The sequence below is a fragment of the Pyricularia grisea genome (genome assembly GCF_004355905.1).
Source record: "Pyricularia grisea strain NI907 chromosome Unknown Pyricularia_grisea_NI907_Scaffold_7, whole genome shotgun sequence".
Classification (NCBI taxonomy): Eukaryota; Fungi; Ascomycota; class Sordariomycetes; order Magnaporthales; family Pyriculariaceae; genus Pyricularia; species Pyricularia grisea.
In genome coordinates this window covers 1819442-1845840 of record NW_022156720.1, presented here as the reverse complement: position 1 = coordinate 1845840, position 26399 = coordinate 1819442, and the positions used below count along the sequence as shown (strand labels likewise).

Here is a 26399-nt window from a genome sequence, read left to right as displayed (position 1 = left end):
CACGAAAGCCCACACGACAAGTGCAGCTGGGGCCGGCTAGGACCAGGACACCTTGGGCTTTGGGGCGGCTGGGGGGCTGCAATGACATGCACCTGCACAAAGTCGACCACGCTAGCAATTCATTAGTTCCGTTCTAATGCTAGGGGTAAAGGTCTCCAGCGCAGATTGGACCTGAAAGGTCTGTTCCATTCAGTCAAGGTCCCAGTTATTCCATCACAGGATTGGTTCCCATTGTCAAAGACCGGTCTTCGAATCATTGTCCACTTTCTCCCTTTCCCCTACCAGGACCGGGCACCCCCACTCCTCATATTGAAAGGGGTCTGTGCGGGGCAGCCCAATCAACAACTCACGGAGCTGTCAGTGCTTTCCTGCCATTCATCGGAGGAACAGACATTGCGGGCATCATTAGACCAGCAACTTCCCGCCCAACCTAAATTAACCACGGTAGACATTTAATTAATTGTCTTTCGTACCTTAAATCAAGCTCACCTCCTATTTCCCAATTGTTGTACAAGTGCACTCTGAACTTACTCGTCAACTGATAATATGCAACACACCACCACCATTTTCCATCAGTCCTCGTTCGTCTCTTGGTCTATTCTCAGACTTGCTTTTCTGTTCCTTACGTCGTCGGTCTTGTTAACCAAGGGGTCCCTTTCCAGCTCGGAGTCCGGCTTATTTGTCGACCAGGATGACCGTTGCTGGCCCATTAAAGTATGAGGCCAGTTCTTCAATTATGAGACACACTCAGTAACATGCATACGATTTTTACTGCATCTGCATATGTTTACCAAGCCACTCCAACTATTTAAAAGAAATTCTCGTAGTAGGATGGAAGCTCACGGAAACAAGAAGCCAGTCCACCCCCATTAGCCAGCCAGCTCAACGTTTATGCCTTGATAGACTACCTAGGTAGGCTACCCTTGCTCTGCATAGCAGGCTGGCTTAAACATGACAAAACGTGTACAATGTCCCACACCACAGTTCCATTCGTAGCGTGTCTCCCTTTGAATTTACTGCCGCCTTCCAACCACCTGTGCCACCAGCCGAATACGAAGAGAAGCAAATTCTATCAAAATTTCAACTACGCGTATTCAGCACTTTGACCAGTGCGGTGATGTGTTGGCTATTTCCCAGGTTTCTTATGAAGATGTGGCAGGTTGGCTAGACTCATCATCCTGTGCTTTCGTGCCACCAGAAGAGTCCCCTGCTGCTGCTGCTGCTGCTGTGGCCGCCGCCGCGGGCTCCTCGCTAATCGAAGGTATAGGGTCATTACTCCGGCCGGCGGCGTTAGTGGCCAATTGAACATTGCGGTCTGCCTCGCTCGGTTTGCTAGCCGGATCACCCTTGGTGGCAACGTCTTTGCGGGAGTGCCCGTCAATAACCGCTTGTTTGTCAAATCGAACAATCATGCAAGACAAGTTATCGGTGCTGAATCGAGCAAGGGCATGGTTGACTAGTAGCTTCGCCGCAGCCGCTGGGTCTTCGATATTCCTAACCTGATCAACAGCCTCCTGATCATCGCACACGTCCCAAAGCTGCGAGTTGTGTAATATTGTGTTAATAAACGCGATTTTCAGTCAAAACAAGACAGGGCCTGTCGAAACAAGGCGGAAATTAACTTACTCCATCACACGCAATAATAAGAAATTCGTCCAGTTCTGGCTGAATCACAGTTTCGGTTGTATAGGGATGACCTGTGACCAATTCCTTCATGTAGGTGTCGCCGAGGGCTCGCGTCACAGCAAGCACGCCATTGACACGATTGTTGAGTATCAAGCCGCCAGCATTAGTTATGCGCCTGCCTTCATTCTCGTCGCTTCCCTTGTGGTCATACGAGAGACGGAGAGCTTTTCCGGATCGACAGAGAATAATACGAGCATCGCCCACATTGGCCGTATATAGCACGCGTTGTTTTGTCACGGCTGGCTTCGGCCTTGGGGGCGCCGCGTCGGATGCACGTAGACTGGCACCATCGTTGGGCTTTCCGTCCTCGGGCTTCAGACCTTCATCCGAAGCCTTGGCCGCTGCAACGGGTTGGGAACCAGTGGCGGACTGACTGCTAGGCACTCGATCCTCCCAACGGAGCACCGCTATCGCAGCTGTGCACCCGCTGTTTTTCACAGGCAGCTTTTCAAGCTGCGCATCAACTGTCGTGAAGGTTTCGTCGAGAAGCTCGGGGATAGGTACATTAGGCTTCTTGCGTATTGTCTCTTCCAATATGAGATGCAACTTTTTGCCACACCAGTCCGCGGCGAAGGTGCCGGCATGGCCATCAAAAATGGCAAAGTAGCCATTGTCAGACTCGACAATCTCGTCGCCCGGAGATGCCGCGGCTCTCGTTTCGCCGTCAGTTGCATTTGACGAACTGGTAGGTGTCGCTGCCGGCGTATGAAGAAAGTTGTAGAGAAATGCGTGGGTATCCTCCATAGTACGCCTGCATTTCTTGTTACGATCCTCCCAAACGCCAACGCGGAAAGTCGACTTGGGTCCAGGTAGCGACTCTCCCGCCGAGTTGTTCTGCTGGCCCTGCGGTACTATGAGCGCCGGGTCCTGCTTCCCCAGCTTCTGCAGTGCAGTCTGCGTTGACGATCCATTATCGGCATTCGAACGACTGCTACCCTGACCAAAATTGAGTGTGTTCTTTGCGCTGGCGAGCAGGCTGCTTGCCTTACTGCTCACGCCGCTGCTTCTCCTCTTCTTCTGCTCGGCAGCGCCGGCAGAGTCGGGTGGGCTGCCATTGCCGCTACGTTTCTCCCTGCTCGTGGGCTGCTCGGCAGCTTTGGTGGGGCTACTGCTCAAAGTCGATTCACTCGCGTCCGGGGACGGAGACTTGCTCCCTGGCGCAGGAATACCTGTCGCTGGTAGATTCGAAGTCGCGCTGGTCAAGGTAGGGCTGTCCGCTTTCGAGGAGCCGCCAAACATTCTATTCAGCAGACCTCCTTGAGTGGAGAGACTGCGCCGTTTGTTTCCTGCCAGATTGGTTGAAATAGAGGCGACCGTGGAATATGAGGGAGTGCGATTTGTAAGAAAGTGAGAAAAGTTTGATGAATTCTAGCTGTTCTTGGCTACTTTTTGCTGATTTCGTAATGTACCGGTCGCATAGGACTGGACGTTTGAGAGGCGGGCTGGTGTCTTGGATACGGTAGAACAGACGTTTTGAGGCGTTCCTGCCCATGTACAGATTAGTAAAGGAATTTGCATGCGGTAGCGTACAGACGTAAGGTAGCTACGCAGGTAGGTAAGGTAGGGCAGCAACCAGGTGGAAGAAGGTAGCTTCCGATCCTAAACATACGCAATGCAAGAAGCAAAGGAATGCAGGTCCGAGTCGGGGACTTGTGGCAAGCTGCGAGTGGAGCTTCAAGGTGAAAAAGCATGAATGCTTTGGTCACTGGGGCCTTATTGCGAAGACCAAAAGACTTGCATCACTTACTTACCTTGATCAAGCAAATAAAGCTACCTAGACAAATCGAATCCGGCTGCACTTTTTTTGGGTCTCCTGATTGAACAGTACCTGGTCTGAAGAATCAAAAGCTGGTGTTTTCGGCGCGGAGGGCGCAATGTCGATGGAATCGATGTTCTAAGTTCTAGCCTAGTATTGACTAGGAACCTTTTAGCGCCCACTTATGTGATCACGGACAGCACGATCTTGGTGTCGGAATCTGCTGGGCAAGGTGGGGGAGGAGGGATGGAATACAGTATAAGTAAATCAAGGAACGGCAGAAGTGAATCTGCGTGCCAAAAAGACCCAAAGTAATGGGCCCGTACAGGACAAAAGAAATAGACTGCGCGACGTGAGATGAACGGAGGAATCAAACGTTCATCAGGACTTCGGTCAGTACCTATGAAGGTAGTAGATGGGTAGTTTGAGAGGCGGGGCAATCCTTCGTGATTGCACGGGTTCTTGGGTCATATCCTGGGCTGTCTGCGTGATCCCTGTTCCGTACCACCAGGACAGCGTGCGGGGATCGGCTTGAGAGTGACGACAGGTTGCAGTCAAACTCGGTGACGATTTGCACAACGCCGAGAACGGGCGAAAATCGATTAACGGCGTGTCTTGATGCGAATTGTCAAATGGACATGGTATTTTAGCTATACCGGTAGATACGATATAGCTCATCAGGACCTACCTTACCTACTTACTACGCACTTAGGTACATAATATTCTTCTGCAAGCCGCACATGCATGTAATTTGCGAACGTGATCCTCTACATTCATCAACAAATTCACCCGTCCGTATAGGTAGTACCTTAGCTTCTCTGAGCCTCCGAATACACTGACTGAATTGAACCCCGGTGAAAGTAAGTTAGCTTTACGTAGTACAAATTACAACAAGATCGTAAATCAACAGTGATTTATGTACTTGTAAATATCGTCGTACGGCTTTTCTCCATCAGTCCGACAATATGACATTCTAGTTCCCTACCGGTAGAAATACTTCCCCTCTTCGGCATGTCTGGCTCGACAGGAATGTGGCCGACTTGTTTCTTGTCTAGGCATGCATACCAAGCGTTGTTAGCACATTGCCCGCATATTGCCGAGCGACAGCAAATCAAACACGTTTACGTGCGAACTCTCACAGACAAGGGTGAGCATGGCTTCCCGGGTCCGGATTAGCAGTCCTTTGTGCTGCAGTCATTTTCAAAGAAGGGTAAAGAACTTTGGTTACATAATCGACAAAACGCCTCCCCTCAGAGTCTGGTATCTCATTTTGGCCTAAGGCTATCCAGCCTGGCCTGCAAGTCATCATCGCCACCACCACCAACCGCTTGTGCAATCCGTGTCTCTGCAACCGTCTCTGTTTGCAGCCCTTGCGGTGTCTCTCCAAGCTACATAGAGAATGTTAGCATGTGGTACGAAATAGGGGCAACAAGGCGTTTCGTTGGTTTCGCCCGGAATGAGGACTACGTACCGAGTTCTTCAGGTCAACGCCGATCTCCTCAAGAACCTGTTCAACCAGTTCATCTCCCTCCTCCTCAACGCCAACATCCATAGCATCGTCGACGGCATCGTCCATCAACTCTTGCCTTTGCTCCATTATGTCGTTTTCTCTCTCAAACTCGGCCGCGATTCGCTGCAGAGAAGGCAAGTTCATTGTGCGGTTCATGCTCCCCAGTGCCATAGTGGCCCCCTTCATGGCCTGCATCATCTGTTCGTTGGTGCGGTGCGTCTGGAGGCGCAAGGATATTTGCTGTAGCTGGCTGCGCATACCGTAAAACTTCTCAATATACCGCCGCGTCCTTACGAGATCCTTGGCTTGAATTTTGCATGCCCCCATCTGGTTCTTCTGTGCACTCTGCTTGATCTGCGTGACAAGAGTTTTCTCCTGCTTCTCGAGCTTCACCCTTTGCTGGTCGAGTTCCCGGATGGCCTTATCCAGGAGGCGTTGGTTCTTGCGCAGACGCTCGGCGGGCGTCATGCGTTTGCCGAATGCCCATTCGATGATCTGGAAAAGACATATGGTCAGCGAATACCGACTATGGAGAGTACTGGTATTGCTTTATGTTACTTGCATTCATCTTAGCTAGGTGACGTATCTTGGTTTGGGGGTGGGCTATCAGCAAACTGTCCGTAAGGGTTGTCGTCTACTGGATTGCGGCGGATTGAATCGCTTGCACTATTCAGAGTGTCATATGCCCAAGTGGTAAAAAGTGGTTGTGTGTAATCGCCAGAGCAGTATAGGTTTTGTAGCGATCGGCAGCTCTTTGGCTACTGTACGTAGTCGCGGCAGATCACCAATCAGACATTAAATTGTATCCAGGCAACAGACATGCCCCGACCCGACCCGACTGGACTGATGTTGGGGTATCGACATATGAGTGGGGTCTGTCTTCCCTGCGCGCGCTCTGACCCGCAGACTTGCGTCAGAGTACCTTTGGTTTGCCTGCCTTGATTGCACTCTGGAAGGAGGTGGAGGCTAATTCCGGAAAATCACGTGCATCCGGAATACAAAGCGGGTCTTTCTAGAATTTGACCCGCCGGCACCGTTGGCTTTTGTCTGCATCATCGTAATGCTACGTCGGCTGGCCTGTCCCCTGGTAGTAAATTTGCCCCTGTCATGCAATTCGCCCAGGGACATGGGGAGCTCCATTTTCTGCTTTATGTATTGACATGCAAAACGTTCCTGGACCAAGATTGTCCGATAGAGGCACTTTCAGAAGAGTCAGCGGATAACAAAACAAAAAAAAAAACAATAACAAAGGAAGGGGGCAATTTTTGCATAGACAGTAGCAGTTCGTTACCGCTTTCATTTTTGCACGCCTTGTGGCTTATTTTCGACGCGCTCTGTTCAGATGCCACCCGTCTTCACCGCGACTGAACGAAATCGATCACCATGAGCCAAGAATCTGCTCCCAGCAGGGACGCCGCAGGTCCTACACCAAGCGTGCGATCCAACGGCGAAGGAAGTTCGGGGGCCACAAACGAAACACAATCCCCAGGCCCTTCAGGTCCGCCTACGTACATGACCGTCGGCACCGGGTCGACATCCGAGCACGCGCATCGTCTACAAGCCCTCCTCGACAACGATTCCGGATATGGCGGTAGCATTGCTGGCGACGGAGCGCCCCTCATCGGTGCCTCTGGCGATCACCACCAGGCTCTTGTCGAGCCCGATCGTCGCATGCAGGCCGGCGCCATCCACCAGCTTTACTACAACTCACATCGCGTAGCCCTGGCTCGGTCAATCAACCTCGCCATTCAGCTACTGAAAGGTCTGCGGGAGATGAACGCCAAGTGGCCAGCACACTATCCGTCGGTTCAGGGCATAGATACTCCAGCATCGCCTCGGCCGGGCAACTTGCGCCATTCATTCACCTCGATCGGAGACCTCGCTGCATCAGCGCCGGCGGCCAGCCATCCTCGGGAGCTCAGGCGGTCTCTGACGTCGGTGGAAGATATCGGTGGTCAGGATGCCGAGTCCAGCAAGGCTGCAGAGCGTAGACAGGCTCCCGCCGAGCCTCGGCTTGTCTCACCACAAATCTCGAGAGAATTCTCGATCTTGAAGCTGGACCTCAAGCTGGGTTCATTACATCAGGCCGAGCTGGTTCACTCGCTGGAGAAAGGCTCGGTTGCCTCTTTATTGGACGGAAAGATCGGCTCTAGTATCAAGCACCTCCAGTCATTAAGGGAACGTATCGAGGACACATCGAGTAAGGTTTTGGTTACGGGAGATCTGAACGCAGGGAAGTCGGCATTCTGCAATGCACTACTTCGAAGGAAGATCCTGCCTGAAGATCAACAACCATGCACAAGCATCTTCTGCGAGGTTCTTGATGCCAGGGAAAACAGCGGCCTAGAAGAGGTACATGCTGTGCACAAGGAAGCCATATACGACAGGAACGACGAGTCGACATATGACGTCTATTCCCTGTCCGATTTGGAGAAGATCGTTATCGACAACGAGACGTATCTACAATGCAAGGTCTACGTCAAAGACGTCCGGACTATCGATGAATCGCTGTTGAACAACGGTGTTGTTGACATTGCGCTGATCGATGCCCCTGGGTTGAACTCAGAGATGACCAAGACTACAGCAGTCTTTGCTCGCCAAGAAGAGATCGATGTCGTTGTTTTTGTCGTGTCTGCTGCAAACCACTTCACAATCTCAGCGCAGGATTTCATTTCGGTGGCAGCGGCGGAGAAGGCATATCTCTTCATAGTTGTCAACCAATTTGACAACATCAGAGACAAGGAGCGCTGTCAAAAGATGATTTTGGACCGCGTAAAAATGATGAGCCCAAGGACATACAAAGAGGCCTCGGAGCTTGTCCATTTTGTCTCGAGCAACGCAGTTCCCGTAGCACCACCACCTCCTCCTCCCGGTGGCAGTGGAGGCAGCGGCAGCTCAAGTGGCGGCGGTGGTGGTGACGGCGATGACGATCCGCACGAGGAGGATTCAAAAGGAAAAGGAAAGGGCAAAGACAAGGAGAAGATCCGAGACTTTGAGAACCTTGAACAATCCCTCAGGAGATTTGTGCTGGAGAAAAGGTCCAGGTCCAAGTTGGCTCCGGCCAAGAACTACTTGTTGAACATTCTTGCCGATATCAACGCTTTGGCTCAGGTCAACGTCGAAGTGGCACAGTCAGAGCTCGACAGGGTGAATGAGGAGCTGGCTGAGATCGAGCCCATGCTCGAGTCGGGCAGAAAGGCAAGCGCGCAGGTGGACGAGCAAATGGACAAGTCAATTGAGCAAACATGCTCCGAAGTCTATGAACATACAAGGTCGACCCTCGGCTTCACAATCCAGAATATTGGCGATGCCGACCTCGGAGTCCATTACCCTGGAATCTGGGGCTCCTTTGACTACGCAGAACAGCTGAAAGAAGCAATGCTCGCACAAATATCAGATGCTGTTGCCGCGTGTGAAGATCACGCCCGAGCAAGAACAGTCAGCGGCGTGAACACGATCAAGCAACTGGGCTTGCTCCATCTGGGAGACGAGTACGCAGACCTCAGCTTCCGACCAGATGTCATGTTTCGCCGCAAGAGGGACGTACTCGCGCGGCAAGCTGACATACCTACTGAGATCTGGGACTTTATCGATTGGAACACACTTATTCGCCGCCAGGAGAAGGTTGCCGGTACCGGAATGGCTCTCACAGTGGCCACGGCAGTTGGAGGTCAGCTTGTTGTTGGTTATGGCTGGATGGATCATGCGTTGAGGGCAGCTCGAGTGCTTGGAAATGACAACTTAAGACGATTGATTATTCCCGGAATCGTTGTGGCTGGTAAGACAAACACCTTTTTCCCTCAGTCCAGTATCAATCATGATATTTTGCAGACAAATACTGACGATCTCGATAGCTGTGGCCGCATCCGCCTTCGTCTTGAACTCTATTCCCCAATCCCTCCCCCACCGTCTTTCTGCCAAGGTATCTTCACATCTGGCAGCAACCGACTACGTGCACCTAAATTCTGCTCGTATTTCCGGCTCTGTACGCAAGGTGCTGCGGATCCCAGCCGATTCTGTTCGTGTCGGCCTCCGCCGCTCGGTCGAGCAGCTGGGCACTCGACGGGATGAGACGTTACGCATCAGCGCGGAGAGCGCCGTCGCACTCAAATATTTCAGCAACTTGGTTCGGGACAGTGCCAAGCATCGCGCAACTATTGACGAGGTGGACTTGGAGGCACATGGCGCTGCGTGAGCAGAAATAATCCTCGTCAATCTGTCGCCTCTACGTGATTTTTTGTTTTAATTTTTTTTTTACTTTCAGCATTTGGAAAACAAGGCGTTTTTGAAAGGAGGGTATGAACGGTTCGCTCGTTGTGATGATTCCTCTAAAACTAAAACAAAACGGGTGACCAGGAACTTTTCTGGTGTCACGAGTAGCAAAATTAAGCGATGGATCACCTATACTCCTCTCAGTCCCTACAGTATTTTCGTCCTCCACGGCTTTACTGGCTCAGGGTTAACTGTAAGCTCTGCTGGCTAGTCGATGGACAACCTATACAGATACAGATAGATACATATTTTGTAATCAACTTTATTCAACGACTATCCTAACACTGCTGTATGAGCGTGCCCGTAACGAATGAGGCTTCCAACATACCTGCAATTCGTGGAAATATCGACAAGATGGTAACAGGCAGCACAGGTCTATATTCGTGAAGGGGAAATGCTAACGTTATTATGGTACAGAATGAATATCGTACAGGCAATACAACAGGAAGGTGTTTCGTTTCCTGTATTAAAAACAAAAATAGAAAAGTTTTGGGTTCGGACAATGTACTCCCTCATCGAGAACATTGTGCCATTTGCCGGAGTTAACCCAAGTGCAGGCCCGCGTTGTGTGTGGCTATAGTCCCGACGGGGCATAGAAACTGTCGATATCGACCCGCGCGAGGATGGATTCGAAACATTTCGCATTCGCGGTTTTGCGATGATTGCGATTTTCGTTTTGGACATTATGCCCTCAAACCGTGCGCCTTGGTCTTATGCAGCTTTGGAATCCCCTAGGTAAGGACTGTTGCCTTGGTTGCACAAACGTCCCCTAGCATCAACGAGCCAGGAAATTGTCAGGCGACGAACATCTTCCGTCCTTTCAGCCAAACCCCTTTCTCTCAAACACCAACAATCAACCCATCTCCTTTTCCACCCCATTTCTCTTTTTTCATCTTCCTTTTTATTACTTTTTTTTTTACAAGGAAGGCTTGGCAGAAACGCTACCAACGCCACCACCGAGGGCAGACTCGAGCTGGTCGAGCGAGTTGATATCGCCACCACCGGCAGCACCGGCGGTGAGGAGCTCGCCGCCCTGCTCGCGCATGCGCTGCTCCTGCTCCATGGCGATCATGCCCTGCTCCTCGCTCCACAGCAGGGCAAAGGGGATACCGAAGAGCATGGCGCTGACCGAGATGTGCCAGGCGCTCCGGCCCAGGAAGGCGGCCGTGGTGCGGAAGATGTTGGTCGCGCCCATCCACTTGCCGTGGATCCAGCCGCGCGTCGTCGGCGGCACAATGTCGCGCAGCGCGTAGATGCGGTCAGCCAGCGTCTCGCCAGATACGTCGTAGTCGGAGTCTGTTGAGATTTCCGAGTCTGTGGGTGGGTTTGTTTTGTTAGTATATTGGGAAGAGTTTATGAGTCTTTTGTCTTATTTTTCATTGTTTTCCGATGCGGGCTGAAAATGGCAGTTTGCGCGAAAGTCTTGAATAAATTGGCAGACTATCCGGTGAGGGGAGAGCTTTTCACCTACCGGTATCTGTGAAGTCATCGTCCTCGTCGTCGTGGCCAGGCTGGGTCCTGAGGAATTCCTCGTCGACGACCTCTGTAAGCTGAACCATTGTGACTGATTAAGGGTGAGTGAAAAAAACACGTAAAGATTTAAGTGTAGTAGAACAGAGTTGTCGAAGGGCGAGGATGATGTGCTCTTTTGGTATTACAAGATGGGTTGGTTGGTCTTTGGTTGTTGTTGGCAGTTGAATGCTTGATGGAAGAGCTGCAACTTTTTTCACGTCAATCCAATCAATCAATCTGCCCTGGCGCATTATTCCTTTTCCCTGGTCCCGACATCCCTGGGATCAACTGCTAGATATGTGGGGCCTCGACTTGACTGGGGTTGGGCAACTTGACAGCTTACGTAGCTTACCTGTAGGTACCTGGGGAACCTACCCTGTACTGTGCCATCACCTGCTTTCAACAATGTTTGTGCCAGTGGAACAATGGATGTATCAAAGGCAGATACGTAGAGTACCTAAAGAACTTGAAGGTCGATAATGATTCTACAATCGCTGAAGGTCTCGACTTTGACTTCGTTACTTGGTAGCATTAATTCATAATGCATACAGAGCTAAGAAGATGTGCGAGAAAATATTTGATTAATTAAAGAAGTATTTACTGACGCTAACTCATCTGAGGCTGCGCTTTTACGGAAGACATCCACCAAGCACTGCTCGTCATCCGATAGACTATCCACACTCATTTGTTGCCTCTGGTAGGCTCGGCGAAACGGATTCCTCGCCTTGCAGAGGGTTCCCTCGGTGAGCCATCCTCGTCGTCGCTGTCCGCCTCAGCCACCTGATCACTGGGGCCTATTCCCAGCGCAGCTTCGCGTCTTCGCCTTTCTGCCGGTGTCTCAGTGTTCTCATTGGTATCGTCCGACTTCATGTGTTTCAGTACCGACAGCCGTCGTCTCCGCTCGGCAGCTGTCTCGCCGTCTTGTTCTCGGTCTCCACTACGTGATGCCGCCTCTGCTTGGGCCGGTTTAGATGGCTCTAAGATGGCCCGGCTCCCTCCGAAGTCGCGGGGGCTCTCGTCAACCTTCGGTGAGTCTTCCGGACGTCGTTCCTGATTAGCCAGTGCCTTAACCGCTACCGAGGCTGACGACTGGTCAACGACCTCACGACGGGTGCTCTTGTCCAACTTGCGCATTTCCCTGATGAAGTCGTCTTTGGTCATGCGTTGACCAACGCCGCCGATTTTGAAGCGGATGTTCCTGTCATCTTCCTCGTCCTCCTCCTCAGCTGCCGAGCTCTTCTTCCTCGACCTTTGCGTGGGCCTGGTATTTCTGCTGGATGGTGCTCCATCTGCCTGTGCTGGGGCATTGTCGTTTGGAGGTTCGGCGCCCTTTTGCTTGGATCCAATACCCATTTTCTTCAGGCTTTGTGACACCAGGTCTCCTCCGCCTTCCTTCTCTGACTTCCCTGACGGCAATTCGTACTTTTTCAAAACTTCACCATCCTCATCCTCGACAATGATCTAAAGTTGACAAACTAGTCAGTAAAAATGAACCTATTCGCAGCCTCGTCTCCAAGGATAAACTTACCGTATTTCCAAATTGATATGCCCGCGCAGGAGCATGCTTCTTTGTCTTTTCTGTGCCCCTATTACGCTTCTGAATCTCCTCGTCTCGCCAGTTACCCAGCCTCTTCTTGATCGCGGACCAACCAGATGCTGCTTCTTGCCCATCAACACCGACATGTGACTGCGCTCCACCTTCCTCGGTTTGTGGGTCAAGCGCAATAACATCTCCATCTCTGTTCTCTATTATCAGGTGATCTCCCTCGCTATAGAGGCGCACTGCGGATTCCTGGCGGCTTCTGTCATTTTCCTGCCCGCCGTTCCCTGATCCTGGGCGAGTCTCTGTCTTTTGCGAATCATTCTCAGAATGACCACCACTCTGGCCCCCAACATGGGTTTGATCCGACGAGTCGTTGTGAGAAGGCAAGGTCTTGGAGTCCTCCTGTGTCTCGGGGGCATTAAGCATGTCGCTCTCGGTACGCCGCGGGAAGATGGCGGACTCTGAGATTGGTCCTCCCGGCCCGATTCCGTCATCCCACCTCTTCCTACTGCTGCGCCTCTTTCTTCCGGTTGACGAAGCACGTCGTGTCTGTCTGCCAGAGTCATCCTTCTCGTCATCTCTCACACGACGCAAGAAATTTCCGGGGAATCCAATTGGGGGCAGAGTTCCGGGTGGATATTCGGGCATCTTTGGCTCATCAGTATCGGTATCCGACATGGTCCTCGCCTGCGATCTGGACTGCGACGTGATTCTAGGCAGCCTGTTCATCCATGATGGTCCATCTTCCGGCGCTGTAGTATATGACATGGTCAAGGTCAATGTGTTGATGTGTTTTCCGAGCGTGAAGACTGCGACGGAAGACCCATGGACAATTATGGAGGTAACCACGAGGAAGGCTACGATGGGCCACACGAGCGTGATGAGAGTATAATGTGGGGAATCCGGCGGTGGCAACTCAGAGAGCGGTACCGGCGTTTCCGATTCAAGTTCGGCTCGAGCAAGAATGGCGACGAAGATGGCACCGACACCGATGGGCCCGAAGTGACCGGCAAACAGAGCCTCTCGCCATGTTTTGATGTCCGGTATCAGCGGTTTCAGTGCCATCATGATAGGGATTCGGCGGAACAGAAGGATGAAAATGGCAATCACAACCAGCCTCCATGCGTCAAGGCCGAGCTCGGCATTGTTGAACATTTCCCAGGGGATGATTGTGCCGAAATAGACGAAGTATGTAAGACTATAGTGCGTTTTGAATGATCAGTCATATGTTCATGGCCTGAAAGCAACGCCATGCATCAAACTTACTTGAGTAACAGGTCGATAACGTTGGAGACATGGGACTCCTCGGTCTTTTGGCCGAACCAACCATCGTTAGAGAAACCCACTCCGGCAGCGAAGCCGACAAGAAGATCGTCGATACCCAGGATGCTACCCGAGCCTGCGCAAAAGAGGGCCAGAACGAAGTAGAAGACCAAAAAGCTCTCCCGATCGATGAGATCGTGTCTCTCGGCATATTTGATCCCGTGACGAGCAAGATAACCGACCAAGAAGCCATAGACGGCGCCAAAAACGCACTCATAGAGGATGGTGAAGACAAACCAGTGAAAAGTTACGTCCTTGGCGTCCATGTGGTCCTGAATCAGGTATAATGCAAGGTAGACAAATGGAAAGGCCATGCCATCATTGCATCCTGACTCGGCTGAGAGTAGATCCCGCAGATGCTTGGGTACCCTTTTCGCAAACTTTCCCTTGCCGACAACCGAAGAGGCCAGGACAGGATCGGTGGCAGTCACACATGCTGCAATGACCAGGCTCTCTAGCCATGACAGGGGAGTGATCATCCACCAGATAACCACGCTAGTAATCAACCAGCCAAAGGTCATTACGGGCACCAAGAGGAAAATGACCGATTTCCAGTGTCGCTCCATGTAAAACTTGGGCAATTCGACGCCGACAGCAAAACATTGGACCACGAGTACTATCCGTGAGAACTCAATGGTGACGATGTCAACGTTTCCCCATGATTGCGGGTTGATGAGGTTAGCAGCGTGAGGGCCAAATATGAGGCCGCAGAGTGTCGCAACTGTTGCCTCACCAATATACATGCGCTCCTTGATGAAGGAGGAGCATAGCATGAAGAGGGATGTGAAGCCACCCAGGATGATGTACACCAGGTGTGGCTTGGTGATGGAGAGATGTTCCCAGGTCATGGTTGCTTGGTTTATGCTGGCAACCGACCGGCCGAGACCAGTGGGATGCGCTCTAGAAGTAGACCCGAAGCTTCTGATACTCGACCTGCGGACTGGTAGCAGCGAAATAGCCAACCAAAAGTAAAAGGTTTGTGGGGAGTGGTCTTGAAGATGGCCAAGCGGCCAAGCGGCCAAGCTTTGACAACGTAAAAAGGCCAAGATACTGAGAAGGCTTGGTTAATTTTGACTGTTTTTCCCCCGCAGAAGAGGGCGTTCCCGCGAGAGTGATTTAAAGGTGGCACGAGGAATGCTGCACCCGCTCAAGTACTGTAATGAGGACTCGAGGTCTGCGTACAGTATTGTCTGTGTGACGAGTTAGCGATGTCGCCGTCGGTTTTTGTGTGGGACGACCACAACAACAACAACAACAAAAAGAGAAAAAAAAAGGTGGGTTGGCGCGCGAAGGTGGTAATTAAAGAATGGAGCGCCAGAAAAGAGACTTTCTGGGAACAAATCGCGAAAATTCAGAAACCAACAGGGAGAGGATTGAATTATAGCAAAAAGCCGTCAATTCGAGAAAGACACAACAGGTGAAAACCCAGCAAAGGGATCAAGGTGTCGGGGATAAAGCGCAATCAATGATCCAAAAGAATCAATTGTCGGCACCTTACGAAATTTCTTTTCAGGCTTGGGTCCTTGACTTTCTTCCCCAAGCTTCCTTGCATGGGCTACAGGGGTATTGATGCTAGGTACTTACGGAGTACATACGTAGTAAGTTGGACCTGCCAAGCCCGCGGGAGAACTTGTACACGAATATGACTGCGACAGGTGAATGAGCGGAGACCAGCGAAGTACTCGCTCGACAAGAGTCGGTCAGGGTTTACTACATAGATAGGTACCTTTTAAAAATAGGTAGCTTGATAAAATAGGCAACTTGGAAAGGGATTAAACCGAATGTTCAGATTGCAGCAAGTGCAAATATGACAATTCTTTTGATCTCCATCTCGTCTCTTCCCACGCGGCGAACATGCAGGCTCCCTTGTTTTTGCTGAACTAGACGCTAACTAGCCTGATAGTGGTTTTTGAGTTTGGAGACCCTTTGAAACCTTGGACTTATTCCATAAGTCATTCGTCCCCCCGATAAGCCTTACAATGTAAATCTCTTGATTAATCTTCGCTCCACACATACATTTAGGGTAAACATCTGCAAGGCTACCAACGTGGTGGACTACTGTAGACGGGCAACGTCAAGCACCTGACTTGCTTACTTTTGCCCCCAAGATTGGAAGCTTTTCTTTTGCTTGTGCAGGTGGAAAGCAACTTACCGCTATGACGCCACTGAAGATCCACAATACCACGGAATAGATTGACATTGATCCACCTGGTGGGACACTTGGTTCCACTCCAAATTAGCCCGCGCAAGCCGACAACCGCCGCCCACACGGGTACCACGTAGAGTGGCGGCGATTTGGAGCGGGGCGCCCATCAAAGACGAAAAAAAAAGACGACTCGGATTGGGAAAGGAAAGAAAAGAAAGAGAGAAAAAAAGACACTCAAGACACTGTCGACACTTTCCACCACCTGAGATTCCGCACCACACAGCACTTATCGCAAAAGAAATTGTCTGAATGGCTTCAGCTCTCGCGTATTGCTGACCCCTTCGATACCGCCGCTTTACATGCTTTGCCGCTTTCATATTAGTAAACATAGAGTTAGGCAAACAAAGGAAAGCTTGCATTGGTCAAAAACCAGGCATTTGCGCTTCCACAGATTCGGCATCTCGCCAAATAAGAAAGTACGTAGTAGGAACCTAGGTGGATACGTTGGTAGAAGTCTATTACCACTCAATGAGCCGCATTTAGTTCCAATTACTTCCTTGCCCAACGGTGTGCACGTTTCCGGTGAGTATATGACACGTCTTGAATAGTATACACCGCAAGATTATATATCAATGTCTAAAGATATTAGATGACAAGATGCAACATTGCATCACGATACGCCGGGCTGGCGAAATTCGTGGCTTTTTGTTCTCTCCCGTTAGGTACTTACCAGTTGTGTGATGGATTGTAACATGCATATGCACGCCTCTGCTACGTTTCTTGGTTTCCCGTCTGAGCGAGCTTGTCCAGCTTGCGTTAGGTCAACGTTCTCTGGTGCTGAGGATTTGCTTGGTTTACTGCAATCCATTCAGGTACCAATAGCCTACGGGTTTAATCTTCAATCCGAGCTCTTTTACCCTTTTCTCTCTCCATCATCGTCTCTTTTATCTTCTATCAACTAATATACACACCCCGCACTGACAATGTGAATATCAGATTAGAAACAGCAACTTGAAAGCTTAGGTCTTGCTGCAGACACATGACATCTGTATCTCATTCGTCACCTTGTGCATACAGTCATTGTTATTTTCTCGGCATGCAACCCAATCCCGTGTATCCCAGTGTCAAAATACTTAATCCTACGCATCTGGTAATCGCCGATCCGCGTAGTTTCGGAGCTGGCCGCCGCTTGTTTGATCATTTCGTGGAGACAGCCACTCCCATAGCGAGCCAAGCGCTTCAATATTCTCATCTGGCCAGCACATCATCGACGTTGTACATGAACCAGGGTCCGTGATCTGCCGCCTCAACCCCTCGAAATTGCTGAGATCCAGCTCCGGGTGACGGAAACTATAGATGAAAGTCTACTACAACCGGGTTTCTACCCCAACCGACCGGCATATAGGTTAATAACTGGCCCCGGGCGGTGGTGGCTGCTGTCTGCCTTGTTTCGACGTCCTTCGTCTCCCACGAAGCCACGTGCAGTTCATCGTGCGTGGACACCAATTATTTGAAGAATTGAAGAGAAACTTTGGGATCTTCAAGATAAAGTTCTACACCTGACCTTTACGATGATCAAGCCACCAAAGCTAAAGATGGCGGTCGCATCTCCGGTATTGTGAACCTTGTAGTCTTTAACATCTTCAGGCAGCGGGATCGCGTGGAGGTAGCGTGGCAGGCGCCTCATGGAGGATTGAGCGGAAGCTCTCAATGTTCTTGCACAAGCAAACACTGCCTTGACACTACTCCGTGCTCCTGCACACGACTCTCAACACTATTTGCATTGGGGCGTTTTGTGGCAAAGGACTTCAATTAGCAATAAGTTTTGTCATAGGAAACTTACACATATTTTATCCTTCGGCGAAAAGAAGCCAAGATCACGCGCAACCTGTTAGGGCAACAAACCCTCTGCTGCATTCTATGCTTGAGCTGAAGTCTGTTATACACAGTGAGTAAGGAATAAGATTCAGCTGTTGCTAAGTGATGTACCACAAAATTGCAAAACGCGTGGTTGTCTGCCCCCCAGAGTGACCATAAGATACGCCAAACCTACCTAGGTGATTATCATCAGTAGATGGAGGTCTCGGATGACGATAGCTTTCAGTAAGGTGAAAGGTCGAGAGATTAAGGGTCTCGCAAGGTTGAGATAAGGCCAGTATCCCGGCTGTGAGAGCGTGGGTTGCGTGGGATTGCATGCAACCAATCACTGCTAACAAGCCCCACTGTTACCATGGACCTACCCACTCACACTGAGCAGAACTTCACTACCGGTAAATTGAGACGCGACATTGGAATAAAGCAATCTCACGTGCAGACGCGAAATGTTTGATGGCAGCAAAACGCGGGACACCTTGATTGACCACACGGAGATTTCGTAAGTCCCTCTGTATCTAACCTACCTACCTACATACATTTTGCAATCCTACATTCGGCCCCCAGCACGTCGCGACAGTGTGATGATTTCGATATAGAAGCCCAATACGGTTGTTGTTTTGAAGCTCTGTTTCTTTCTTCTTCTTCTTCTTTTTTTTTTTTTTTTTTTCACTTCATTCTCTCCCACAACTACTTTGATTTTCCCACCAAAAGCCAACCAACAGGGCGCAACCACATTAGATGCGTGCCATCACTGCGATCCCATAAAACTCCCTACCTACACAAAAGGTCGCGCGACCCTCGGAGATACGCCTGCAGCTAGCCTGTGTTAGCCGTATGCCGGCAAGCTCAGCGTTTGTTCTGCTACCGCCTCGAGGATACGCGACGATTTACGCTGCAACTCGTTGTGCACTCCATAAAAAAGCCTTCTTACCCAAGGCCGGGCTACACAGAATTTCATCCCTCGCTATGCTCTCCCGGGCAAACAGAGACTTCGAGGCCAAGCGACCCAGCGATCCGGTAGCTCCAAAACCTCTACTTGCCCGGCAGTTGTTCCCATCCAGCAGCCCTGTCCAACCTCAGCAGAGCGAGAATGTTGTCGAACAGTTGAGGAGGGGCGTGCCTGCTCACCCCGTTGCTCTCTCGTCTCGAACACCCAACGTCCCTAACAAGACAAACCAACAAAGGACCTCTGGTATCAATGGGATCGGGTCAGGAAACAGACAGTCGTTTGCCACACTATGTCACAACACAGAGTCTTTTCGAGAGGAGCCACACATTATAAGCCTCTTGGACGACGAGAATGGCGCGCAAAAGTCTCAGCCAACAAGCTCTGTGTTCATAGCAGATGGCGACTTGAGTGACGATGACAATCTAGACTTGGATTTTGAGCAGCCATCTGCCTTACCTACAGTTCCCGCCCATACAGGTGTCTCGAGACAGACTGTAACGGCAACTGCTCAACCTAGTGCGGATGCCCCTCCGCCTAGCAGTCTTCTGTCTTGGTCACAATCTTCTCCGTCCCACTACGTGGCACCCCGCCTGCCCTCGCACGATATACAGTTGAAGCGGAAATCAGAGGTTGTCGATTCCGAGCCTCCGGTTCCAGTTGCGAAGAAGAGGTCTTTGCCGAAGAGCTGGGGACGCGCAACAAGCCCCTCGGGGGGAGATAGAGCTGGGGTGTCTGGATATGCGACACCGGTCGTGAAGTCACAATCGAGCAAGTTACCATGGGACACAACTGCTAGTGCTGTCAAGGCACAGAAGAAACAGCTTCGAGACCAGCTTAAGAGGGCCCCATCAACAGCATCGCATATCTCATTGGATGATATTGAGAATGTTGTCAATGATCATGTGACTGCGACCACAAAAGCGACGAAAAATTCGGCTGTAACACTCAGTAACGAACAGCGACATGTCAAGGATCTGGTCTGCTCACGCAGCCAGAGCGTCTTCTTCACTGGTCCTGCAGGTACGGGAAAGTCGGTGTTGATGAGAGCAATAATCGAGGACCTAAAGAAAAAATGGAAGAAAGACCCAGATCGCCTGGCTGTTACCGCCTCGACTGGTCTGGCAGCATGTAACATCGGTGGCATGACCCTGCACAGTTTTGCTGGCATCGGTCTCGGAAAGGAAGATGTAACGACACTGGTCAAAAAGATCCGCAGGAACCCCAAAGCCAAGAACAGATGGCTCAGGACAAAAGTCTTGATCATTGACGAAATTTCCATGGTTGACGGCGATCTCTTCGACAAGCTATCTCAAATCGGGCGTATTATCCGCAACCACGGTAAAGCATGGGGTGGTATCCAGCTTGTCATCACTGGCGATTTCTTCCAGCTTCCGCCTGTTCCAGACGGTTCCGACAAGCGGGATATCAAGTTCGCGTTCGAAGCCGCAACTTGGAACACGTCCATCGACCATACCATTGGCTTGACTGAAGTCTTCAGGCAAAAAGATCCAGGTATGTAACTACATGAACAGTTCCACGAAACCACCAAGTCCTTAGTACTAACATATGTCTCCTCACAGCCTTCGCCAACATGCTCAACGAGATGCGACTGGGAAAGATCAGCGAAAAGACCGTGGCCAACTTCAAGAGTCTCGAGAGAGAACTTCGTTTTGACGATGGCCTCGAAGTCACTGAGCTGTGAGTTACTACTCGATGTTGCCCTGTCTCATTTTTTCCATGTCCCTGGAGAGAGGTGTGGTATGTTGCAAATTACATTTGTGCTAATGAAGTTACTTGCAGGTTTCCCACGCGATCGGAGGTCGAAAGATCAAACAATCTGCGATTAGCCGCTCTCAAATCGAAGACCTATCGATACGATGCTCAGGACTCGGGAGATCCTAACTTCAGAGATAAACTCCTGCAGAATATGATGGCACCCCAGAAATTGGAGCTGCGAAAGGGCGCGCAGGTGATGCTCATCAAAAACATGGATGAGACTCTAGTCAACGGATCCCTTGGAACGGTCGTTGGCTTCATGAGCGAAACAGCCGCCAGTATTGGTGGCATCAGCAGCCATGGAGGATTGGATGGCGAAGAGGAACCAATAAGCGAGGATGTGCGGAAGAGGATCAAGGCCTTCGGCCGGGAACTTGAATCCAGCTCCACTGACAATAAGGAGTATCCCGTTGTTACTTTTCACGGCGCTGACGGCACACCAAGATCTCTCCTCATGGTGCCGGAAGAGTGGAAGTCGGAGTTGCCCACGGGCGAGGTGCAGGCCTCCCGGAAGCAGGTGCCCTTGATTCTAGCATGGGCACTATCGATCCACAAGGCGCAGGGTCAGACGCTTGAGCGAGTTAAAGTTGATCTGGGCAAGATCTTCGAGAAGGGCCAAGCTTACGTCGCACTGAGTCGAGCCACCAGCCAGGAGGGCCTACAGGTGTTGAAATTCGACAAGAACAAGGTTATGGCTCATCCACGCGTTGTCCAGTTCTACAACAAGCTTTATAGCGTAGAGACTGCCATGAAGGCAGGCGGGACCAAGTCTGCCTCGACACCTCAACCTGGCGCCGGGGCATCTGGATCCCGGTCAGTTACGAGTTCCCGAGGTGCCGTGACTGGATGGGCGATGTCAGCTAGCGGGTAGCTTGGGTTCCTTGGGAGAGCCAAACATTTGTAATTTTTGTCCTGGAGAAAAGGGTTGCATGATTCGGCCGGCCGGCGGGGAATAGCATTGGTTTTTTTCTTTCTTTTTTTTTTTTTTTTTTTTTTTTTTTTTTTTTTTTTTTTTTTTTTTTTTCGCTTGCGTTAAAGCTGGAGATGCAAATGGGGGCCCATCACTGAGGGTGGCGTGTACATTATTACATTACATCTAATGTATATATCTTACGACGGACGAATACATTTCTTTTGTCGATTCACAAAAATGTCAACGTGGAAAAAGACAGTCTAGGGCATAATACACAAGATAATTCAGTAGTCGGTCGCTATGGTCTGCTTCCGATGCTTTTGCACTCGTCTTACTCGATTGGTTCCATATCATTCTTCAAAGCGATGAAGGCTGGACTTTGGACTTGTCTCAGGAGACTGATGGTGGCTAAGGATAGACTCGGTTGTTTAAATGTGTTGTCAGGATATTTCAACGCCAAACAAATTCACGACGTATGAGACGGACTGAAGTACTCGATTCTTATCAGAAATTGCGTCGCCTTTTTTCATTTTTTTTCTTAACCATACCACAGCATGACTCTGGAAGGTTGGGTTCGCCGTTACGCGCGGCCTTCCAAACGGGGGGTGGTGTGACAATAGGACCAAAACCTTTATAACAACAACTTATACAACCGCCTCGTCCAAAAAGGGACCGGATAGAGATCGGTGGACCAAAATGAGTACCAATCCATGCTGCATGGCGGATATCAATGTGAATGTCTCATTATCGTCGTCACCGGAGAATTTAAGGGCAGCTTTCACGATCCTGATGAAAAAGGGGGGTTTTTTTTTTATCGAGGAATACGCAGATCGGGATTAATATACACTTGCTTTTCTTTCATTCTGGGCCAGCTCGATCAGCAAACGGCTTGATCATGACAAATGGTTGTCTTGACCTACGACCGGGCAACGCAGCATCCCGTATCAGTTGTGGCGCCAGAGTCGCTGGACAAAGAAACTCTTTTTTTTTTCCCCTTTTACTTTTTCTTTGTTGTTTCTCTTCGCCCGGCCAAGTATGTTTCCGCGCATTGGGCAACATCTCATCGGCAACAAAGAGCCCAGTGCCCCCTACACTTTTTTCTGCAGCAGCGTTGTGCGGCAAAACCTGCGATGTCAAATTACATACCAATCACTACGTAACTAGGTATACGTAGGTACTTAAGTAATAAATAGGTAACGTAGTCACATAGGACTACCGTATGGGTGTGGCGTCATTGGAAGTTTTCTTTTTGTTCCATGAGAATTGAGTTTGGGACATGACAGCTGAGAGTTTAGAGAATATTGTGCTCTTGCAAGGGACCCAAATCTACGGCGATAGTAATGTGTGATGTTTAGGTTGCATCCCATGTCAATTAAATCGTCCGATCCGTGGAGAAAGCCCCCGTGTAGAATGTACCTTGGGTAGCTTGAGTAGTACCTAAGGTAGGTAGGGTACACTAAAGTGCCTCCTACCTCACAGACAGGAGTCACTGTACCTCACAGATTGGAGTCTGAGGCAAGCAAATGTACAGCCCAAAAGTTTCTGGTACATACAGTACCGGACCAATACTAAATACGCAGGGGTATGTCCTACCTGCCCTGCAGCCAACAACGCACACCTGAAAAGTTGCCGGTGCCACGGTTCGGTGGGACGGTAGGGAAGGCGGCAGGCACCTACCGAGCCAAGACTGCCCAGTCAGTACCTAGGTACCTTAGGTATCACCGCAGGCATCATTCAACCCGGATAAAAAATAATAAAAAAAAGTTATCCAGGGAACATACCTGAGGTGGCTTTGGATATTGAAGCAACTTGAATTTTTGTGTTTTTCTTAAAACCAGATGTGGCTGTCATTTCTCGACCTTCAATACCTAGCAGGAACCGATACCCACACACGCTTAGATTAGAGGACACCAATTCAGATACGCGTTGCATCGACAGCTTCGTTGCGGGCCACCAAAAACGGCGCGCTGGGCACCTTTCCCCCACCGACCTCGATATACAAACGCACGCAGCAAAACGCAACCACGGCAGGCATTCATAAGCAAAACAGCAGCGAACTCAACCTCGTAGAAAAGGACGGCAAGGCAATCATGGCGTCCCAGTTCATCGGCGCACACATGCTGGTGACGCTTCACCAGCCACCTACGAGGTTGCGCGGTGTGGTAACGGATGTGCGCTCCGGTCATAGCTTGACTCTGTCAAACGGTATGTCTCACATCCTGTAGATAGCCCTAGATAGGGCGAGGCGATATCGGATTCTTGTGGCTTCAGTTTCAGACCAAGTACTAACTACCAATGTCTCTCTCTCTCTCTCTCTCTTGCTACAGTTTGGTCCGCCGATACCAACGTCTTTTTGCAGCAAACGGTTACGATCCAGGCCACCAATGTCGCCAACCTGGTCGAAGTTCCTCAGCCGCCCGTGGCCCCCAGCAACGGCCCTATAGCTGCAGTGCCCAATGCACATGTCCCACCGCCACAAGTAGTGCCTCTAGCCGACCCTGCAATCGTTGCCATGAGCAAGCCTCCTTCCGGACCCCGCGCCCAGCCGAACACAAGCGAGAAGAGGGAGCCTGTCCGCTCAACTTCTGGAGAGACCACTCCGGTGCCAGCGACGCTGGCTGGGTCTATCGCAGCACTGACAGTAGATACCAGCGAGGTCGAAGCTGGAGCCGACGGGGACAGCGATGCTGCGGCTACTGTCAAGGCCACATCGGTTCCGGTACCGACTAAAAAGAAGGGGCGCAGGGCTCGTGCAGGCAAGGCAGGCCGTGGTGCTGCCGCTCAGGCAGATCCTGCGACACCGGGATCTACGGGTCGTCAGACGCCGACCGTTCAGGGATCCAAGGGCTGGAGACAAACCCCAATGCTGGAGGACACATCGTCGTTCCAACCTTACAACTCACTTCGTAAGTCGCGTGGGAGGAAAGGGAATAACTTGGCGGTGGACAACGGTTGGGCGTCGGAGGATGTCACAGACGTTCAAGAGATGGGCGAGTTCGATTTTGAGGGAAGCCTGGCCAAGTTCGATAAGCACACGCTTTTCGATCAGATGAGGAAGGAAGACCAAATCGACGATGCAAGCCGTCTGGTCTCACACAACAGGTTGCCAAAGCCGAAGCCGGGAACTGCGGGCGGCAAGAACCTACACTATACGGAAAACGTGCTCGATGCCACGCCCCCGAGCGTTGCCAAGGGCAAAGGCGAACTGCCCAACGACTTTTGGAATAGCGAGGCCGACGATGGTGTGGTCAATGGAAGCGAGCGGTTGAGTGGGAGAGAGGTAGGGAGCAGACAAAGCTCACGAAGGGCCGAGAGTAAAATATCTACGACCAGGAGATCTCAGTCAAGAAAAGCCAGTACCGCCACGGTAACGGGCCCAGTCAGGACAGGCTCCAGTGGGGTAAGTCTGCCGTGTAGATAGGCACATACGTGGTCGCGCGTCTATGTCTAGGGATACTACAGCTCAGGCGTCCACTAACACATTCTCTCTGTATCAGCCGAACCCAACATTAGCCAGCCCAGGGCTTGTCCTTATGCCCTCTGGACGAAGGGCGGAAACCGTTTCGGCTCTCCAAATGATTAACCTTGAAAATATTGCGCACAACGAGCTTGGTCTCACGGATGAAATGATGACAGAAAACGCGGCCAGGGGCCTGGCCGAGGTTGCACTAGCTGCACTTGCGGATCCGGCAGTAAGGCTTATATCAGGCACCAGTGGCAACACGGGCGACTCGTCCGGGCCACCGCCCGCCACAGTCGCAATTCTTGCGGGCAACAACAAGTCCGGTATAAGAGCAGTCGCCGCGGCACGGCATTTACGAAACAAGGGTATCACTCCTGTGGTGTGCGTAGTAGGTATGGAACGGGGCGAGCGCGAATTGCTCGAGGGCATGCGGCAACAGCTTCGGTTATTGCGCAACTTTGGAGTACGGACGTGCTTTTCAAAGAGCGAATTCTTTGAGCATGTACGCAAGATCAGCATCCCAACTTTGACGGTCGACACGCCACGCGGAGCCATAATGCCCAAGCCGCCTGCCTTCACGCTCATCATAGACGCACTGCTGGGCCTGGCCACGCCCTTTGACGAGCTGCGGACGGGCGAGCAGGCAACAGTATACGAGCTGATAGAGTGGGCAAACCGCAACGAGGCATTTGTACTGGCCGTGGACGTGCCGACAGGGGTCGATCCATCAACGGGACACGTCAGCATCGTCGACGGGACCCGACTGTACGTGAGACCGCGGTTTGTGGTAGCCATGGGAGCCCCCAAAAAGGGTCTGCTCGAAACGATGATGTCAAGTGAAGGGGAAGAGGCAGCAGCCGAGGATTGGAAACTCTTTATAGCGGATATTGGGTTGGGCCCGGCCGTCTGGAGGAGAGCGGGGACCAAGATCCGACGAGGTATTGACTTTGGCGACCGATGGGTCGTTGATATGAAGTTTTCGAGGAACGCCGGTGTTGCCAGTGCTGTTGCGTCGAACTAGAATCCCCGAGGAGGGAAAAAAAAAATAGGATAACACGGTTTACAGGGGGGTGCATAGCCACGGACGACGAATAAGGGATACGAAATGATACCAAAAATTATACCCCAATCTTCGCACAGGAGACCCTCTCCCACGTGTTGATTTTTTTCTTTTTTTCTTCTCCCCATCATTGGCAACAATGGGGTGTTTTCACACGGTTAGAAAATCGATCCGGAGTAAGGGATAAGGAACAGTATTGACTACTCCGGGGGGTACAAAAGGTATGATTCTTGCTTCTTGTTTGTTTATTTGATGTCGTATGTCCCTACATTTTTGACAGTCATACTTTTCCGGGACCCTCCCGGGAACCTCCGGGCGGTTTGCGATCGATGATTTTAAAGGGTTACGATCTCCAGATGGTAAAGGTTGCATCATGGGAGCCTTCACTCCGTGTTGACTTGGGCTGGAGGGTCCCCGGGAATAACAAACTTATGCTGACTGATCGGCCAAAGTCAAGAAACACCGAACCCAAAGAGACCTTTCCGACGTTTGCGCAGGAAGTGGGCCCGATTGGCTTGGAGCAAGATGGGTTCCTTGCTTCCCAACGGAGGTTTTAGATCTACTACGGGCAACCGAAAGCATGCAAAGCTTGCCAAGGGCATGCAAAAAACCCCC

General features: G+C 50.9%; 7 protein-coding genes across 7 annotated transcripts; 3 read left to right on the top strand and 4 right to left on the bottom strand.

Annotated features, from left to right (window-relative positions):
* Window positions 1-1142: 1142 nt before the first annotated feature.
* On the bottom strand, window positions 1143-3836 carry PgNI_09544 (uncharacterized protein; the record flags this gene model as incomplete). The annotated part of the gene is made up of 4 exons (XM_031129526.1): window positions 3698-3836; window positions 3438-3602; window positions 1627-3170; window positions 1143-1538 (listed from the first exon to the last, which is right to left on the bottom strand). Exons 3-4 carry the CDS (start codon window positions 2923-2925, stop codon window positions 1143-1145), a joined length of 1695 nt encoding a protein of 564 aa, XP_030977433.1. The 5' UTR covers window positions 2926-3170; window positions 3438-3602; window positions 3698-3836.
* Window positions 3837-4707: 871 nt separating this feature from the next.
* PgNI_09543 (uncharacterized protein) lies at window positions 4708-5478 on the bottom strand (the record flags this gene model as incomplete). Its single annotated transcript, XM_031129525.1, has 2 exons — window positions 4914-5478; window positions 4708-4830 (listed from the first exon to the last, which is right to left on the bottom strand). The coding sequence occupies exons 1-2, from the start codon at window positions 5418-5420 to the stop codon at window positions 4708-4710; spliced, it is 630 nt and encodes a 209-aa protein (XP_030977430.1). The 5' UTR covers window positions 5421-5478.
* Window positions 5479-6335: 857 nt separating this feature from the next.
* PgNI_09542 (uncharacterized protein) lies at window positions 6336-9495 on the top strand (the record flags this gene model as incomplete). The annotated part of the gene is made up of 2 exons (XM_031129524.1): window positions 6336-8730; window positions 8807-9495. 2 exons carry the CDS (start codon window positions 6336-6338, stop codon window positions 9145-9147), a joined length of 2736 nt encoding a protein of 911 aa, XP_030977431.1. The 3' UTR covers window positions 9148-9495.
* Window positions 9473-10924, bottom strand: PgNI_09541 (uncharacterized protein). Its single transcript, XM_031129523.1, has 2 exons — window positions 10696-10924; window positions 9473-10538 (listed from the first exon to the last, which is right to left on the bottom strand). The coding sequence occupies exons 1-2, from the start codon at window positions 10781-10783 to the stop codon at window positions 10141-10143; spliced, it is 486 nt and encodes a 161-aa protein (XP_030977428.1). The 5' UTR covers window positions 10784-10924; the 3' UTR covers window positions 9473-10140.
* Window positions 10925-11335: 411 nt separating this feature from the next.
* Window positions 11336-15030, bottom strand: PgNI_09540 (uncharacterized protein). The gene is made up of 3 exons (XM_031129522.1): window positions 13546-15030; window positions 12265-13477; window positions 11336-12197 (listed from the first exon to the last, which is right to left on the bottom strand). The coding sequence occupies exons 1-3, from the start codon at window positions 14448-14450 to the stop codon at window positions 11418-11420; spliced, it is 2898 nt and encodes a 965-aa protein (XP_030977429.1). The 5' UTR covers window positions 14451-15030; the 3' UTR covers window positions 11336-11417.
* Window positions 15031-18457: 3427 nt separating this feature from the next.
* PgNI_09539 (uncharacterized protein) lies at window positions 18458-21297 on the top strand (the record flags this gene model as incomplete). The annotated part of the gene is made up of 3 exons (XM_031129521.1): window positions 18458-20084; window positions 20153-20270; window positions 20373-21297. 3 exons carry the CDS (start codon window positions 18458-18460, stop codon window positions 21217-21219), a joined length of 2592 nt encoding a protein of 863 aa, XP_030977745.1. The 3' UTR covers window positions 21220-21297.
* Window positions 21298-23032: 1735 nt separating this feature from the next.
* PgNI_09538 (uncharacterized protein) lies at window positions 23033-25853 on the top strand. Its single transcript, XM_031129520.1, has 3 exons — window positions 23033-23466; window positions 23589-24661; window positions 24759-25853. Exons 1-3 carry the CDS (start codon window positions 23352-23354, stop codon window positions 25743-25745), a joined length of 2175 nt encoding a protein of 724 aa, XP_030977744.1. The 5' UTR covers window positions 23033-23351; the 3' UTR covers window positions 25746-25853.
* The last annotated feature ends 546 nt before the right edge of the window (window positions 25854-26399 follow it).

What these genes read in the sequence shown, in the direction of transcription:
- PgNI_09538 (XM_031129520.1), top strand. Translation starts at nt 23,352, where the DNA reads ATGGCGTCCCAGTTCATCGGCGCACACATGCTGGTGACGCTTCACCAG. An exon ending in TAGCTTGACTCTGTCAAACG is followed by an intron (nt 23,467 to 23,588) that starts GTATGTCTCACA and finishes CTCTTGCTACAG; the next exon opens with TTTGGTCCGCCGATACCAAC. An exon ending in TCAGGACAGGCTCCAGTGGG is followed by an intron (nt 24,662 to 24,758) that starts GTAAGTCTGCCG and finishes TCTCTGTATCAG; the next exon opens with CCGAACCCAACATTAGCCAG.
- PgNI_09540 (XM_031129522.1), bottom strand. Translation starts at nt 14,450, where the DNA reads ATGACCTGGGAACATCTCTCCATCACCAAGCCACACCTGGTGTACATC. An exon ending in GTTATCGACCTGTTACTCAA is followed by an intron (nt 13,478 to 13,545) that starts GTAAGTTTGATG and finishes AACGCACTATAG; the next exon opens with TCTTACATACTTCGTCTATT. An exon ending in CATATCAATTTGGAAATACG is followed by an intron (nt 12,198 to 12,264) that starts GTAAGTTTATCC and finishes TGTCAACTTTAG; the next exon opens with ATCATTGTCGAGGATGAGGA.
- PgNI_09541 (XM_031129523.1), bottom strand. Translation starts at nt 10,783, where the DNA reads ATGGTTCAGCTTACAGAGGTCGTCGACGAGGAATTCCTCAGGACCCAG. An exon ending in CGATGACTTCACAGATACCG is followed by an intron (nt 10,539 to 10,695) that starts GTAGGTGAAAAG and finishes ACCCACCCACAG; the next exon opens with ACTCGGAAATCTCAACAGAC.